Below are 17,444 nucleotides of genomic sequence, written 5' to 3'. Positions count from 1 at the left end.
AGGGTAAGGAGTGGCACAGAGAGCCCATGTGTGAATTAATACCTGCCAGGTCTTGCCCCTCTTGCCTGGAAGGCCATCCTCTTGTTTGCTCATTTGTTTTCTGATTAGTAGGTCACTGCATTTTCCCATTTTATTCGCACTTTCAGAAGATTGAAAATGGTTAGAAATTCAGTAGCATGTAGGAGAAATAAAATAATCCATTCCTGAATTATTAAAAATAAAATAAATGGTGACTTAGGTCCAGTGTTGTCATTCTGTTACTATCTCCTTGGGTGGATTTGAAGAATTCACTGTAATGTGGAACTTTATTTGCTAAAAGGGGAAAAAAATACAGTGGGATTGCATGAAACACGCGTTGCTCTTCGATTCCTTTGGGATGTGGTGTGTTAGGTTTCTGCTGGACGTTGGCGGCCGGCGGTGTTTGGCCTGACTCCTAGCAGACCTGCTGCCCGAGCCTGCACCCGTGTGTGTGGAATGATGTGGGCCTTCAGAAACGACGCTCCTTTTTCCTCTTTCCATTTTGATTTAGGACGTGAAATATCCTGAATATCTTGATATTCGACCGTACATGTCTCAACCAAACGGGGAACCGATTATTTATGTCCTATACGCAGTGCTAGTACACACCGGTTTCAACTGCCACGCTGGCCATTACTTCTGCTACATAAAAGTAAGTTGTATGGATTTTGCAAATCAATGTAGATCCACACTTAAGGTAGCACTGGTATTCTAGGGGGAAGGTGGAGCTTTTAGAGTTAAAATGAATGTCCGTTTTTGTTATATTTCTCTTGTGTATCTAATTATAGCTACTCTTTCTTATTGGCTATTTTTTGCAGGCTAGCAATGGCCTCTGGTATCAAATGAATGATTCCATCGTATCTACCAGTGATATCAGATCGGTACTCAGTCAGCAAGCTTATGTCCTCTTTTATATCAGGTATGTCATGAAAACAAATGTTCAAGTTTTCTGTTAATGTCAAACGATTTTTATATGTAAAAATGTGTGTGGGTGTGAGTATCATGCTGCGCTCTTACTCATCAGCATACAATATTGGGTTACTTTTAAAACAGTGGTTTAATAAGTAACTTGGCCACATGCCAAGGTAGAAAGTAAGTAGTTCTGACCATGTCTAATGAGTTTGATTTAGCTCTTTGGCAGGTGCAGAGGAGGGACCGCTTATGCTGTAAGCATCAAACAAGGTGGCCCTGAGGGCTGCAGGGCAGTGGGTGGAGGCTGGTCCCAGCAGCCTCTCCATCCCCTGAGCAGGGTCAGCCAGCCGCCCTCCCGGGCTAGTCCTCTTGCCAGCAGCAGCTCCGGCACCTTTCCTGTCCTAGTGCTGTTGCATCCTCTGACTTGCCAATTCTGTTTGCAGAAATGTGGCCTTTGGGAAGAATCTGCTGTGTGCTCCCAGGTGTTCATGTGTAATAACTGAAGATTAAGACTATCCTAAGATACCCAACAATAGCAGAATGATCCCTGTGCAACTGCTAAGATGACTTTTATAGTTTTCTCTCTTTTTTTTTTTTTTTTAATGTTTTGAGGAAGTGCTCAGTATATGGGGGAAAAGGAGTTTGAAACTTTATGTACCTGTCTTGAAAAAGCACTGCAGGCTAAAGATGGAGGATCATCTACTAAATCTGAATAGAAGGAGCCTCTGAGCGGCGCCTGACCTAAGCCATGGTATTTTCGATTGCATCATGTATGCAAAAGCTGGACAATGAATAAAGAAGACTGAAGAAGAATTAATACGTTTGAAATGTGGCGTTGGCAAAGATTGTTGAATATACCATGGACTGCCCAGAAGAACAAACAAATCTGTTTTGAAAGAAGTACAGTCAAAGTGCTCCTTGGAAGTGAGGCTGACAAGACCTTGTCTTACATATTCTGGACATGTTATCAGGAGAGAGTAGTCCCTGGTGAAGAACATAATGCTTGGTAAAGTAAAGGGTCAGTGAAAAAGAGGAAGATCCTCAACAAGATGCATTGACACAGTGGCTGCAAGAATGGGCTCAGACGTAGGAACAATCCTGAAGATGGCGCAGGACCACACAGTGTTTCCTTCTGTTGTACGTGGGCTCGCTATGAGTCGGAACTGACTCGACGGCACCTAACAATAACTAAGTGGTCAGGTGAAGGGTAGTGTTGTGTTGTTTTACTTTTTCTGGACATTGTAGATTTTCTATAAAATGGTATGTATTTAGAATTAGCACAATATAAATAAAAGGAAAAATAGCTTTCAGATAGTGGCATCTTCAGAATACACAAGTAAAAATACCATTTACTCACTTACCCTTGTTGTCCCCTGGTTGGAATACCTGACATTCACCTCAGCCTGAAGAAGAGACTGTGAGATATCACGCATAGCTCTGTAGGTGTAACGTAAAAATATGGTTATTTTCTTCTCAGTCTTTTTACCTGAGGAGGTAACTGCTGTTGGATTTCCACATGAATCTCTTCTGAGGCAATCGTCTGTGTAACCATGAGTGATACCACCCTCTTTACCTCCAGGTCCCATGATGTGAAGAATGGAGGTGAACTTACTCATTCCACCCACAGCCCGGGCCAGTCTTCCCCCCGACCGGTCATCAGTCAGCGGGTTGTCAACAATAAACAGGCTGCGTCAGGGTTCGTCGGACCACAGCTTCCTTCTCATGTGATAAAGGTAACATTCCATACATAGAGTATAATCAAACCCTCAAGCTCACATTGCAGTAGTTGTTATGTTTTCACCTACATCTGGATTTATTATAATCAGATAAGTTGATCCCAGCCCTTTATTTATTACAAAATGTTTCAAATACACAGAAAATCTGAGTATGAATGTCATGATCAACAAGAAAGTTTGGGTATTTATTGTCGCTAGTTGTTCTTGAGTTGATTCCAACTCATAGTGACTCCATGTGTTACAGAGTAGAACTATTCCATAGGATTTTCTTGGCTATAATCTCAAATTGAAGCAGATCGCCAGGGCTTTTCTTTCATGGCCCTGGGTTTGAACTGCCAGCCTTTAAGGTTAGCAGCCCAGCACAACTCAGAGAAGGATGATCAAGGAGAAAGTTTGGGTTTAAGTATATTGAAATGCTAGAGATTTTAGCTTCCACTTTGAACTTCCATTCACTCTATAGATGACATATTTGGGGATTTTTAATTAATGTAATTAATGCTGGACTCCAGGAAAGTGACCCTTTTACAAGGACACTTTCATTTTGTCCATTCAGCCATTTCAGGAATGTGGCATTTTCTGTGTGCTCTTCTGCTGCTTTTGCTCCTGCTCCCTGATGGTCCCATCAGTGTTGCCTGTGTCCCATGAAGTACAAAGTCTGAAGAGAGTGGAGGCCCAACTTACTAGACTTCCATGTCCAGGTTATTTATAGCCTGTCTGCATTTTGGGATTATCAGCATCAGTCGGGTTGTAGTGTTTTAACAGCTTTCAGTTGGAGTTTAATTTGTTTTGAATTATCAGATGAACTGTCTAGTTGTATGCTGTTTTTCCGTGGACACTGGGTAGTATTTGGATTGGAGTAGGAGTCCCAAATCAAAAGGCTCTGGACGCTGAGCAGGCAGCAGGCTCCTGGATGGGGACCTCCGGACTCCGGCAAACTGGAGAGGGCATGCCTGCCCACGTACGAGGCAGCTGCTATTGTTCTGTCAGGCAGTTGGGCTTTTTACATGAAACAGTCCACTTTTAAGATAGTAACTAACTCAGATATTTAAGAAAACATTGTGAAGACCAAACAAAATCCATCTCTAAACCAGATTTCACTCATGAGCTCCGGTTGCGGCCTCTGGGGTAGAGCTACTGTAGTTGGGCTCTGGAGCGAAACAGCCGCACGAGTAGATCAGAGACACAGTAGAGCAAGGCACAGCCTCTCCTGTTTCTGCCCATCTGACGGCTCTCCAGCCCCCAAGCCAGCAGGAATCACTTCCTCCTAGCACTTCCTTCTGCCTGTGCAGTGGCGGGCTCCCAGGAAACTCGACCAAGGAGGCCATATATAAGGTCTGTTCATCTGCCAGATTCGGGCATAGTGAGGTTGGTTTGGGGTTGTGCCCTAGAACATGCTCTGACAAACGTTTGTCCCTGTTGGTTGGTTAATTGCCCAAAAACCTGACCTGTGAAAGGTATTTGGTGGGCAGAGCCAGATGAAAGAAAGGGGAGGTGTTTCTGGGGGCGTGAAACGTGTTATTTGTGCAAAGAAAAAGCAGACTAAGATGGGAAGGGCTCATGAGCCAGACTGGATTGTCTTTCTGTGACACTGTTGTGGAACCCTCACCTGCCTGTGCTTTTCTTCATTACAGAATCCACCTCACTTAAATGGGACTGGACCTTTGAAAGAAACACCAAGCAGTTCCATGTCAAGTCCTAATGGTAATTCCAGTGTCAACAGGGCTAGTCCTGTTAATGCTTCAACATCTGTTCAAAACTGGTCAGTTAACAGGTCCTCAGTTATACCAGAACATCCCAAGAAACAAAAAATTACTATCAGTATTCACAACAAGTTGCCTGTTCGCCAAAGTCAGTCTCAACCTAACCTTCATAACAACTCTTTGGAGAACTCTTCCAAGCCTGCTCCCTCTTCTACCATTACCAACTCTTCTGCAATACAGTCTACCTCGAACACATCTCCAGTGGCAGTTTCTAGTAAAGTAACAAAACAGATCACCCCTGGTGAATCTTGTCCCAAGCCCGTGATGAATGGCAAGTCCAAGCTGAACTCAAGTGTGCTGGTCCCCTATGGCGCTGAGTCGTCTGAAGAGTCTGACGAGGAGTCCAAGGGGCTAGGCAAAGAAAATGGTCTTGGTACGACCAAGAGCTCTCATTCTCCTGGTCAAGATGCTGAGGACGAAGCTTCCCAGCATGAGCTTCAAGCGCCTATTACCCTAAATGGTGCTAACAGTACGGACAGTGACCCGAAGGAAAACGGTCTGCCCTTTGACGGTGCCAGCTGCCAAGTCCAGCCTGCTGCACACTCAGAAAACCCCTTCTCTAAGGCCAATGGCCTCCCTGTAAAGGTGAGTGAGCTGCAGTGGCAGGCTCTGCTTCAGCTGTAACCTAGCAGTCCACGGGGTGAGGTTTCTGTGGGTGCGGGGTTGGCGATCCGAGCTGAACCTTTGTTCTTTTATCCTAGTTGATCTCTGCGCCTTTGCCACCCCTCCCAGAAGACAAAATCCTGGAGACCTTCAAACTTAGCCACAAAGCAAAAGGCTCAGCGGAAGAAACAAGGTAAAACAAGAAAGACTTACAAAGGAAGCTACACGGCAGGAAATCTCAGTAGTGCCTGTCAGTGTGTCCATGTTTTAACTCTGTACAAAGTCTTGTAATGAGCCCTTCGATTCCTGGAATGATCTGAACAATATCTATAGAATTTGTTAATTTGTCTTTTAGAAAATTAAGTTGAAAAAATTAGTCAAGTCCATGAGAACAGGACATGTTTGCACTAACATTTTCTTCTGCATAGCCACTCTCTCTCTGGTTAGGCATCCTGTTGGCACATGTGTTCCATAGACACCCAGCACTGTCTCGCTTATCCTTGTAATGACAAACAAATATATAAAGATGCGCCAAGGTTATAGGGCAGGGGCTCTCAGCTATCGAGTAGCAAATGTTTTCTAATGCCCTCTCTGCTATTCTAAAATTAATTTCATAGGTAGAACCTGTTCCCATATTAATTTTTACAAAAATCAGTGTATTGACCTAACTATAATAACGCTGAAAGAAATGAAAGGAATTTATAATAATGTAGCTATTGCAGTATGTAATCAGGTGGGGCTGCACTCCTCCCAGGCAGGGTAGGGCAGGCAGGTGCTCACATTTGCACACAGATCCACCTGCGTGAGGCGGTGTGGAGTGGACTCCGCAGGTGTGCTGGGGACCACGAACAGACTCGCCATCAGCGATACCAGCGTTCTAAAGGTGAACGTTTTGGTGAAGTTCTGACCAAATTTTAGTGCCATTATGTCTAGGTTTACACAGTAGATGCGTTCTTGAAAATTTGAGTGTCTCTTAAAATTGTGCAAATAATATAACCAGGTTTTTCATTCACATGAACGTCAGGATGTGTGAGACGTAGGACACTGATTCATGATGGAGGACTGCTCTGTGCTGTGAAGTCCCCCATCATTGTGACAACCCCAAAATGCCTCTCCATTTCCAAAATGGCCCCCAGCAGGTGGGACTGCCCTTACTGAGAACCACTGGAATGAGGCCTAATTATTAAAACAGGGTGTTGCAAATCCTATAGGCGCAGAAGACCGCTCAGTCCCAGCATACCCCAAAGGTAGAATGGTGTCAGTGCTCAGTTGTTCGCATAATGACTCTCCCCTTTTTCCTTTCCTGGTCTGGCTCAGTGGTCCTCAGATTTCGTGTGCAGGAGAGCTGGTGCAGACGGTTGTGTAAGCAAACCATGTCTGCTGTGGCCAGGCGCCAGTTGCGTTATGAGCTGGCTGAGATGCTCGCTCCCACACTGTAGGGAACGTCTCTGCATCGACTGCATATGCGTTCAGGCCCCAGATAGATCCACCCTGAACAGTGGAGATCACTGTAGGGTTTTTACTGCTTCCTGGCAGCTTTCATTAATCTTGAGATTATATCAAAAGCTCAGTAGCAATCAAGGACAGGTTCCTTTACCTAGAGAAAGTTTTTCTGAGGCTTCAGCGATTCCTCACAATTTATAAGACTCCAGGGAGCTGCTGGCCCTGTTTGCTGGCTCTGAGGCTCCAGGAGACACTCAGAGGAAAAGCGGGAGCATCGTTCAGCTGCCTGGATTGTTTAGACTGAGTCATTAAGGAAAATGAGAACTACGCTTGGGGACAGGAGGAGCCTGGAGCTGCAGAACTGCTCATGCTGGAAGGTGGGATAAGAGGTAGGCTTGATATGAAAGTTTGTATTTTTTTCTAACAAGGGAAAGAGAAAATTCCAAGTTTCCAAGGATGACAAGTCTGATGCCGGGTTTTAGCCAAATATATTTAAAGGTATAAAATATTGGGCAAATGGATATTTTGAAGTATTTGTCCCTGTAAGTTAATGACAGAACCCTGTTAGCTAATCAAGCTAATTATCTTATTTACTTATTTTGGTGGGGGCTGCAGCGCAACTGGAACAGAGAAGAACCCCAAAGAGGATCGCGAAGCCGAACCAGAGGCTGCCAGGAGCACTCTGGATCCCTGCGAGAACCTGGAGACAGTTTCAAGTCTCAGCAGCAAGTTAAAGAAGGCGTTGCTTCCCTCTGAGCCCAGTGTCAAATCTACCAAAGAAGAAGCCTCCGAAAACGGTTGCACAGAACCCGCTGAGTCTTTGCCCAGCACCAACAGTCTCTGTGATGCCAACCAGAGTACCTTAGGGGATGATCCCCTCTCTAAACGGTGTGACCCTGGGAATTTAACCAGCGATCAGATCAAACCATCACAGGATACAAATGGGACGTTAATAGAGAGTCCACAGGGCAGAGCATCGGTGGAAGCAGCGGAGAAGGTGGCTCCAGCTCCCTCAGTAAACTCAGATGGTGAATGTGAGCATAAACTCTTGGTTTACGTCAGTAGGGAGAAATGCCGAGAACTGGAGGACCTTCCTAAAAGCTCAGGCGTGTCCACAGGTGAGCTGCCCTCTCCTCAGTTAGGCCCGATCACAGAAAATCACTCAGATGGGGCCCCTGAGCAAAGTAATGGTGAGAGATGCGAAGAAAATAAGGTCGGGCAGAAAGTTCAGGATCGTTCTCCAGTCAAGGAAAAAATCAGCAGCCTCAGGAAGGTCGATCGAGGACATTACCGGAACCGACGAGAGCGTTCCTCCAGCAGCGAGCGCGCGAGGGAAAGCAGGAGCAAGACCGAGGATCGTTACCACAAGCAGCGGCACCCCTACATCCGGGAGCGGCCCAAGCAGGAGCGCCACAAGCCTGAGCACTGCAACGGGAGTCAGCAGCACCCGGCTCACGGCGAGCGGGGCAGCCCCAGCGAGCACCACTCTCTGGGCCGGTACAGCCACCACCACTCTCGGAACCGGAGCGGGTCAGACCAGGAATGGAGCCGGTACCACCATTCAGAAAGTGAACACTGCTGGGGCCGGGAGAAGTACTACCCTGACAAAACACGATGGGACAAGTGTCGCTACTACCATGACAGATACGCCCCTTACACGGCCTGGGAGGGCAGGGAGTGGAAGCCTTTCCACAGCGACCGGGACTACGACAAAGCGGGTCAGTACAGTAACCGGCCATACAAGGACTACTATAAGGGCAGGAAGGGCTATGAGCTGGCTGCTAAAGACAAGGACCGGCACCACTTCAGCAGCCCCAGGGCAGGCCCACCCCACTCGCTTCCTCTGTACCCGGAGAAATACCCCCACGAGAAAATTGCACTTGTAGCTGAAGACATCAGTTGTCACCTATCCGATCGATTTCATGAACACGATAACGTAAAGTCACGGAAACGGAGATATGGTAGTGTAGAAATGAATGACAGCAACGTAGAAAGGAAGGCCCGGAGAAGCTTACAGAAAGAGTCCTTCGAGGAGCCTAAAGTGAAAAAGCACAAAAAGTCAAAGAAGAAAAAGAAATCCAAAGACAAACACCGAGATCGGGACTCCAGGTAGGTGTGGGGGCTGCACGTTGGCCTGCGGTCGGGGGAGAAGCGGTGCCCAGGCTGCAAGCTGTTTGCTGCTCAGCCGCCTGCCCTTTCTTCCTCTCTTCTAGCCCGGCCGTGTCATGTTTGTATTAGTTTGATTTGCAGTTCATCTCTGTGGGTTTTGAGATTTCACTGTTTTTGCAGATTTCTAAAACTCACTTGTGCTTTTAAGGTAAATGTTATTTCCCTGGTATATAGTAAAATGCCCGACAACCTCATTTTTCAAAATGCTGTCGCCACCTTTGGCTCGTAGGACTTGTAGGGATACGTGCGTGATGTCCTGTGAATGACAACCAGGGAGTCTTTGTCTTCAGAATTAGCGCCAGTGTCCTTATTCACCTGAGGAGGTTGTACTTTCTCATCTCTTGTTTTCTTCGTGTTCAGTGGCTGTCGGGGTGGGCAGAAGATGGGAGGCCACTCTCCTTTTGACATTTGCCTGCCAGAGTGGGGGTCTGAGACAGGTTGCTCGTTACCTTGGCCTTTGTCTCTTTTTGTCTCCATTTGTCAATTTGAAATCCACTTGGGAAATTGGGCTTTGTATTTTTAAAAATAAATTGTTTCGTGAGTGTCTTGAAAATGACTTAATCCATGATGTGTTGGAGAGGCAAGAACAGAATTACTCTGTAGTTTAGCAGACAGTTCTTAAAATTGAAACCCTGGGAAAAGATGACGAAAAGCCCTGGGTAAATAAACAGTGGTTACCTGAGGGAAAAGGGAATCATGAACACCGCCACTGCTGTGTGCTGAGACACCTGGCAGGAGCGTTTTTCCTCCTTGAGCCACTAGTTGCGGGAACAGCCGGATTCTCCTGCCCGGTTTTGGCCCCTGCGCAGAGCTCCAGGCGGCCAAGGAAGGAGCCAGTGGTAGAGCCGAAGCTGACGAGTTTATGGCCCTGAACCAAAACAGTTATTGCAATGAAAACAACACGTTTTTAATTAGCGTTTCACCTGTGTTTAGACCAACGTGTGGGTCTAACAGCTAGGCAGTTTTGCTTTTCTTACTGTTTTATTCTGGCATATTCTCCTGCAGGCATCAGCAGGATTCAGACCTTTCAGTTGCCTACTCTGATGCTGACCTCCACAGACACAAAAAAAAGAAGAAGAAAAAGAAGAGACATTCAAGAAAATCAGAGGACTTTATTAAAGATTCAGTACTACACTTACCCAAGGCCACTAGCTATGAGACTGTTGACCATATCCGTCGAGCCGAGGGCGGCTTTCCTCTCACCGATGGCCAGCCTCTAGAAGGCATCGGACCTTGCCGCGAGAAAACAAAACATCTAAGGATGGAAAGCAGGGGTGACAAGTGTCATCTCTCTGAGTGTGGCCAGGGTAAGAGGGGACACATACTTGGAATTAAGAACAGAGAAAATACTTTTTTAATAAAAAAAATTTTTAGAAGGTAATTGACATGCAAAAAAAAAAAAAATCCGCAAATGGCACGAAAGGGTATACAATTACGAGTAGGTCCCCTGACTGCCCCGTTTCCTCCAGCCCCAACTCTCAGGCGTGGAATGTGACTCACTTGCATGGTTTGGACATTTGTCACTGACGCCTTAGTATTCACTGGAAGCCCAAGTTATGTACAACCAGCCCGACAGAACCTGGAATCTGGAGCCCCTGGAGTATATGGCTTTGGGTATCTGTGTGTTCGAGTCCTTAAGGTCTGAAAAAACCCCATTGCTGTCAAGTCAATCCCGACTCATAGTGACCCTGTAGGACAGAAACTACCCCACAGGGTTTCCAAAGCTGTAATCTTTATGGAAGCAGACTGCCACATCTTTCTCCCATGGAGTGGCTGGTGGATTCGAACCACCAATCTTCAGTTAGCAGCTGAGCGTTTAACCACTGTGCCACCAGGGCTCCTCCTTTAAGGACTAGAACCCTTCAAACCATTTTTGATAGAAATATTTTTGCTCTCCTGAATCCATAAACCTCTGGCATTCTGAGTATAATCTACCTCATAATTTGATGACTTGGGTCATTGGAAACATTAGTTCTAGGCCTTGAGCAGAGTGATGCTCAAGGGTTCTGCCTTGGTGCATTCTTGTGTCTGTTCTGCACAACTCTGTGTCTTCCTTGAACCTAGAAGCCCCTTCTGCTCTCTGAGTGCATGTAAAGTAGCCCTTCTCCCCTTTTCTAATTTGCTTCCAAGAACCTTTGACCCTGGAAAGGGGCATTGAGCCTTATTAGAAAGGCATGGATGTAAATCAGTGGACCTAGAGCGGCCCTGGGGCCAAAGCCTTCCACGGCCTGCCTTTCTAGGTTCTGCAAGTTAAGAATGATTGTAACGTTTTTTATGTGCGTGTTGTACCAATGTACATAACGTATACCATCCCAGTAACTTTTATGTGTATAAGTCCATGACACGGATTCCATCCTTCATGTTGTCAAACCATTTCTGAATTATTCCATCACCATTAACATAAACCCCCCGTCCCTTAAGCAGAATTTCTCCTTACCCCTTCTCTACCCTGCGTAGTAACCACTAATAAGCTTTGATTTCTATGTATTTTATACAAGTGAGATCATACAGTGTTTGGCTTTTTGTGACTGCCTGGTTTTACTCAGCATAGTGTTTTCGGTGTCCATGCAGGTTTGTGGCATGAGCAGGACCTCATTTCTCTTTCCAGTTGCACAGTATTCCACCGTAGGGTAGACCACATTTTGTTTCTCCACTCATCTGTTGATGGGCATTTGGGTTGTTCGCCTTTTGACTGTTGTGAAAGGCACTGCACCGAACACTGGTGTACACATTTTCGTTTGTGTTCCTGCTTTCACATCTTCTGGGTAAATACCTAGGATTGGGATTGCTGGGTAATATGGTAAGTCTGTGTTCAACTTTGTGAGGAAGTGCCAAACTCTTTTCCACAGCACCTGTACCATTTTTCATTCCTGCCAGCAGTGGATGAGGGTTCCAGTTCCTCCATATCCTCACCAACACCTGTTTTTTTCTTTTATCATCACCATTCTAGTGGGGGTGAGGGGGTATCTCACTGTGGTTTTGATGTATATCTCCCTAATGGCTATTTTTTTTTTTTTTAATGGCTAAGGACTGGACACCTTGGTGGCATAGTAGTTAAGTGCTACGATTGCTGACCAAAGGGTCGGCAGTTCGATTCTGCCAGGCGCTCCTGGGAAACTCGGGCAGTTCTACTCTGTCCTATAGGGTTGCTATGAGTCAGAATCGAATTGGCGGCAGTGGGTTTTTTTTTTTTTTTGGCTTTAATAGCTAAGGAAACCCTGGTGGCATAGTGATTAAGCACTATGGGTGCTAACCCAAGATGTCAGCAGTTTGAATCCACGGGGCACTCCTTGGAAACTCTATGGGGCAGTTTTACTCTGTTCTGTAGGGAGTTGCTAGGAGTTGGAATCAACTTGATGGCAGTAGATTTGGTTTGGCTTGCTTAATAGCTAATTGGAGCCCTGATGGTGCAGTGGTTAAGTGCTCAGGCTACTCATCAAAAGGTGGGCAGTTGGAACCCACCAGCTTCTCCTTGGACACCCTATGGGGCAGTTCTGTGCTTTCCTTTTGGGTTGCTCTGAGTTGGAATTGACTCAGCATCAATGGGTTTGTTTTCGTTTTTTTTAAACGGGTAATGACGCTGAACATCTTTTCATCTGCTTATTGGCTATTTGAATATCCTCTTTGGTGAAATGTCTGTTCAAGTCCTTTGCTCATTTTTTGATTGGGTTGTCTTTTTGTTGTTGGCTGTAATGTTTTTAAATGGTTGGAAAAAATCGAAACGAGAATAATTCATTTCACATGAAATTCAAATTTAAGTGTCCATGAAAAAGTTCTACTGGAGCACAGCCACACTCAGTTGATTTACCTATTGGCTGTGACTGCTTTGGTGTTATAGCGGCCCAGTTGCGGAGTTGTGACAGATCCCATGGCCTGCAAAGCCTGTGGTGGTTACCATCTGCCCCTTTACAGAAGCAGTTTGCGACCCCTGCCCCAGCCCCCGTGGTTCACAGATACAGCGCGCGCTATTATCGCAGGAGCTGATGCACCATCTCAGTTGCTCAGAGCCCTTTTGGGCTTCTTGGTTCCTGACAGTGTCCCGGGCTGATGGTGGTGTTGATGTGTCACGGGGGAGACATGGAAGAGGAGGTACCACTTGGCCCTTCCACTGGCCCACAGTCCGTGTTCGACTGTTGATTAAGGGAGGCACACGGGCCCCACAAAATGTTGGTGTGCAGAGAGCCAGAAAACTTCTCTTGGGAGGACGATTACAGCCTCTTAGTGTTAGAAGTTTGTGAACAGCAAGTAGCAGATGAAAAATTGCCATTGCCCACATGAAGTGAAGGTTCGAGTGGTATTTGCTCTGTGTGTGCGTGTTTATCGTGGTGAAAACATATAGGTAGTCCCCACTTCGTGACGGGGTTCCATTCCAGTGACTCTGTTGTAAGTTGGCTCTGATGTAAGTCAAATACCTCATTTTTTGTTTTCATTATTGCGTTTTATTATCAATATCTTTAAAAATTGTAACATTGAACATCTGAGAATGATATCAGCAAATTACACATTCAACATTGTATGTAGTACATATTATGATAAAATGTACAGAAAAAACACGGTTGTGAATGAGGTTCATTTTAACTCCAGTACATCGTTAAGTCAGGGACTACCTGTACATAGGAAAAGCTACACCGTCTGAAAACTTCTACATGTACGACTCAGTGACATTGATTACATTCTTCAAGTTGTGTAACCATTCTCCCTATCCTTTCCAAATTGTTCCCCCACCATTAACGTAAACTCACTGCCTCCTAAACAAAAATTTCCCTTCCCCCCCCACCCCACGCTTAGTAGCTACTAATAAGCTTTGGTTTCTGTATGTTTGCTTATCTGACATAAGCAAGATCATATAATATTTGTTCTTTTGCAACTGATTTATGTCATTCAGCATGATGTTCAAGGTTCATGCATGTAGTGGCATGCATCAGGGCTTCATTTCTCTCTGGCTGAGTAGTCCGTTGTATGTATGTACCGCAATTTCTTTCTCCACTCAGGCGGTGATGGATATTTAACTTGTTCCCACCTTTCAGCGTTGTGAATAGTGCTGCAGTGAACATGTATCGTGAGTCCCTGCTTTCAGTTCTTTGGGTGCATATATACCTAGGAGTGGAATTTGCTGGGTCGTATGGTAGTTCTGTGTTCAACTTTTTTGAGGAACTGCCAAACTTTTGCCCAGCAGCTGCCCTGTTTTACATTACCACCAGCAATGGATGGGAGTTCCAGTTTCTCCACATCCTCACCAACACTTATTTACCCTTTTTTTGTTTTTATTTTTTTAATAATAATCATGTGGTTTTGGTTTGCGTTTTCCTAATTTTTTTTAAGGACGTTGAGCATCTTTTCACGTGCTTGTTGGCTGTTTGAACGTCCTCTTTGGTGAAATGTCTATTCAGGTCCTCTGCCCATTTTTCGATTGGGTTGTTTGTGTTTTTGTTGTTTAACTTGCCTGTGTTTTAAGAAATTATACACATTTTAAAGCTGGTTTCACATGAACATGTTGGTGACTGGGCTGCAGGGGGTGTGAGGATGGATTCCCTTCTGATGGTGCTGGCGTGTCAGGATTAAGTGTGAGATGGGCTTGTCCTGGGTGCTGGCCAGGGCCTGGAGGGCCGCTGCATAGTTGTCCGGTCATCTGTAAGGATGCGGCCAGGGGCTGCCAGGAGGCAGAGGCTCTGAGGAAAGGAGCTGAGTGCCAGTCCTGGGCTTCCTCACATTTGTAGCCCAGACAAGGGTGTCAGGGCTGCAGAAGGCTTTGTCTGAGCTGTGACCCTATGCCCTGTCCCTGGTCCAGTTGTACCTGAGGCCTGCCTGGTTGGCAGCCAGGGTGGGGGCCCGAGGGCTGTCCTGTCCATCCTCCCCAGAGGGGACTCTTGACATTGGACAGGGGATGAACACCCCTTTCTGACCATCTTCCACGAGTCTCAAGTTCCCCGTCCTGCACTTTGCCCATTTGGCCTTTCTCATTTGACTCATGGTTTCTGGTTCCGCTCAGCCTAAGATGCTTCTGTCGTGAGAGGTGGTCTGTCTGATGGGGCTGTGGATGGAGCCCGCCCGTGGGGCCCCTCAATACCACATGAACTGTCTCTCGCTTTCAGCAGAGCACTTGGAGAAGTAGCTCCTGACACACCCGTGCCTGTCCTCCTAGAGGCCTGATTTCAGGTGACAAAAGGAGGCTTCAGAGGATAGGGTGCTAATTGTAACCGTTTAAGGCACCTGCAGAGCAGAGGCACTAAACACTGTGCAGAACCCTCATTAAAATGTTTCCCACCCTTTGCTTTCTAGGTGATTGAATGCTCGGCCTCAATTTACTAGTTATGGTAAGCTGTTTTCATATTGTGTTCTATTCACTAGTTATGATAGGATGTTTTCATATTTCGTTTCATAATTGCTGACAGAGCCGGTGAGGGACACAGAGGAGGGAGTGTTAACTTTGAAGAAAATGTCAGGGAGTGCCTTCCTGGTCTCGGCCCCACCCCTGGTAGCTGGGTGATAGGACACCAGGTGTCTGCCGTAGATGGGGTAGGTGCATCTGGGGAACTTGCTCCCTTAGCTGTTTCCCAACAAGCTCTGCGCTATCTGCAAATGCTTTTTATGTGAAGTCCAGACACCTGGAGGAGTTAGCCCTCTTTTCCTCAAACTTTCCCAACGTTGTCAGGGAAGATTTATGTCCCTTAGACTTAGTCACTCTGTTTTTCTGTCTCCTTCATTGAAAAAAACGCTGGCAAAGTTCACAGCATCAGAAGTCAATGGGACGGTCATTTGATAAATGGAAAATCCTGTTTCCCCACCCAGGCCTGCCTAATCGGCTGCCCCAAGGGAGGAGCTTGGGTGTCTCCGTTCCTTCTTTCCCTATTCCCTGTGCTTCTGGGATACCTGGTCTGGGAACTGAGGGGTTAGCGCCATTCACATTAGGCTACCTGACCCAGCGCCCAAGCCGGGGACACTGACCCCACACGCCAGACTTAGCAGTCATTCGGAGGCCTGTTGCGACACACCCTTTTCAGGAGGAAATGACTTTGTTTTATTTGACTTGTGGTGTGGGTGCCTCATAAAAAAAAAAAAAATTATCATAGCAGACGGAAACTCTGACCCTGAGTGTCAAGGTGTTGAAGTAATTTAACCTGGGGTTTTACTCAGTGGCTGGGGGAGATGGCCACTGGTGTTTGTACCCTGTACATGCTGAGGTAAAGGGGACAGTGAGTCATTTTGCCCCTCAGAGAAATTTTGTCCAAATGTGTCTTTTGCTTAGTGATGGGGATTTAAATGAGTTTTAAATTGAGTTTTCTCCTGAAGATTAGTTTGCATTTAATTCACAGGCTTTCTCAAGGAAGAGACCTAACTAAGCCTAATTAAAGAAACCTGAGCCCTAGCGGCAGTGGCGGGTTGAGGTGGATCAGCTGGCCCCCTTGCTCCTTAAGTCTCAGGCAGGCAGAGTTGCCATCTTAAGGAGGGAGAGCCTCCCCAAAGACCTTGGGGAAGCTGCCAGCGGGGAGGCTGTGGGTAAGTCATTGGTGTGGTGAAAGGGGAGGCCCCCTCCTGCCTCGGGAATCACTGATGTCTGCTGCCTCTTGTCTTTCAGATCCAACGTGTTCAACAGAAGCCATCCCCAACCCAGCTTAAATTATAAATATAGAAAATAACTTTGTTCAAATCTGCGTGGTGCTTCTTTAGTAAATACTGTACAGATTTTACCATGGAGAACTTTTTTTTTAGTTTTTACCTTTTCTTAATTGCCCTTATTCCAAATGGATGAACACTTTCTACAACTGCTGACCACTGTAAAATACCGTGTATATAAATCACATTGAAAATAATGCCCTGGAATAGAACATCTCAAATGCTGCTTCCTTACAGACTCAGGTTGATTACTTGTATTTCATGTAGTGTCCCTCCAGTTAGACATCTGGTGCAAGACCAACCGGGAAACCATGGAATTATCAAACAACTGACAGTGTGTGTATTTAATTTAAAGACTTATTTAAAGATTCACAGCTCTCAACTACACTTTTGAGAGCAGTCTGTTTTCTGTAATGTCTGATACTAGAAACTAATTTGCTTCATATTTTAGTTGTATTCAAGATTTGAAGATGTATTTTATAGACAAGTTCTGTTTTTGAACTTCGTGGAACTATTCCAATCAATTTACCAGTTATGATGAGTATTTACATTATGAATGTAATAATCCAAACATTATTTGTAAAGCCTACAGTATGTTTTTATTACCTAACCCTTTTTGATACAGTGTCTCTTGTCTTGACTATATGGTACAGGCGTCTAAGTCATCAGCTTGGTCCCTTAAAGTTCCTAGTTACAGACAAATTCATACTGTGATTTTATTTTTAATATGGATATGCTATCAAACTGTGATACACTTATAATTCACTGGTCCTGCATCAGGAGATGGAGTGGGGAAAACTGTATGTAATACAGTTTGTTATATGAATCATCTGTATGGTTTATACAGTTTGTGTTGTTCAGAGATGTCGAAAGTTTGATCTTTGTTTTTTTAAAGATTAAAAAAGCACTTGCCCCACTGTAAATATACAGCATGTAAAATTTATATAGTATATAAATGGCAGCAAATTAAACATTTTGTGTCTTATTTTTTACTGCTGGTTTCCCATTTGCTTACAGACACTTCCCCCTGACTTCCTCGCTCTCATCCACGTTCACCTCCTCCAGCAGACAGGCCAGGCTGCAGAGCCAGCCTGCCTGCAGACGTCCTGGCGCTTAGAGTTGGGGAGCAGGTTGCCGGATCCACCAGTATCTGTTTTAAAGAACCAAATCTTAGACGATCTTGCTTAGC

At 45.5% G+C, this 17,444-nt stretch overlaps 2 protein-coding genes across 8 annotated transcripts in view; one reads left to right on the top strand and one right to left on the bottom strand.

Annotated features, from left to right (window-relative positions):
* Positions 1-16,331, top strand: part of USP42 (ubiquitin specific peptidase 42) — a 58,116-nt gene extending 41,785 nt beyond the window's left edge. For 6 of the 7 annotated variants that reach the window (XM_064296021.1, XM_064296020.1, XM_010596276.3 and 3 more), the window contains 9 exons: positions 530-670; positions 837-937; positions 2,510-2,663; positions 4,298-5,011; positions 5,128-5,222; positions 7,088-8,581; positions 9,647-9,948; positions 14,921-14,955; positions 16,218-16,331. In XM_064296021.1, the coding sequence (XP_064152091.1) occupies positions 530-670; positions 837-937; positions 2,510-2,663; positions 4,298-5,011; positions 5,128-5,222; positions 7,088-8,581; positions 9,647-9,948; positions 14,921-14,928 (3,009 nt within the window). In that variant the 3' untranslated portion in view covers positions 14,929-14,955; positions 16,218-16,331. The remainder of the gene's footprint in view (positions 1-529; positions 671-836; positions 938-2,509; positions 2,664-4,297; positions 5,012-5,127; positions 5,223-7,087; positions 8,582-9,646; positions 9,949-14,920; positions 14,956-16,217) is intronic. The other variant, XM_064296022.1, reaches the window with a different exon arrangement.
* The window catches only part of CYTH3 (cytohesin 3), a 29,978-nt gene continuing 24,175 nt past the window's right edge, over positions 11,642-17,444 (bottom strand). Inside the window, exon 13 of the transcript XR_002787372.2 lies at positions 11,642-17,405. The gene's annotated coding sequence lies outside the window, so the exon portion shown is untranslated. The remainder of the gene's footprint in view (positions 17,406-17,444) is intronic.

The sequence above is a fragment of the Loxodonta africana genome, chromosome 12 (assembly GCF_030014295.1).
Source record: "Loxodonta africana isolate mLoxAfr1 chromosome 12, mLoxAfr1.hap2, whole genome shotgun sequence".
In the NCBI taxonomy this organism is placed as follows: Eukaryota; Metazoa; Chordata; class Mammalia; order Proboscidea; family Elephantidae; genus Loxodonta; species Loxodonta africana.
Note: the sequence above shows the minus strand (reverse complement) of the source record. Positions and strands in the feature narration are given on the sequence as shown.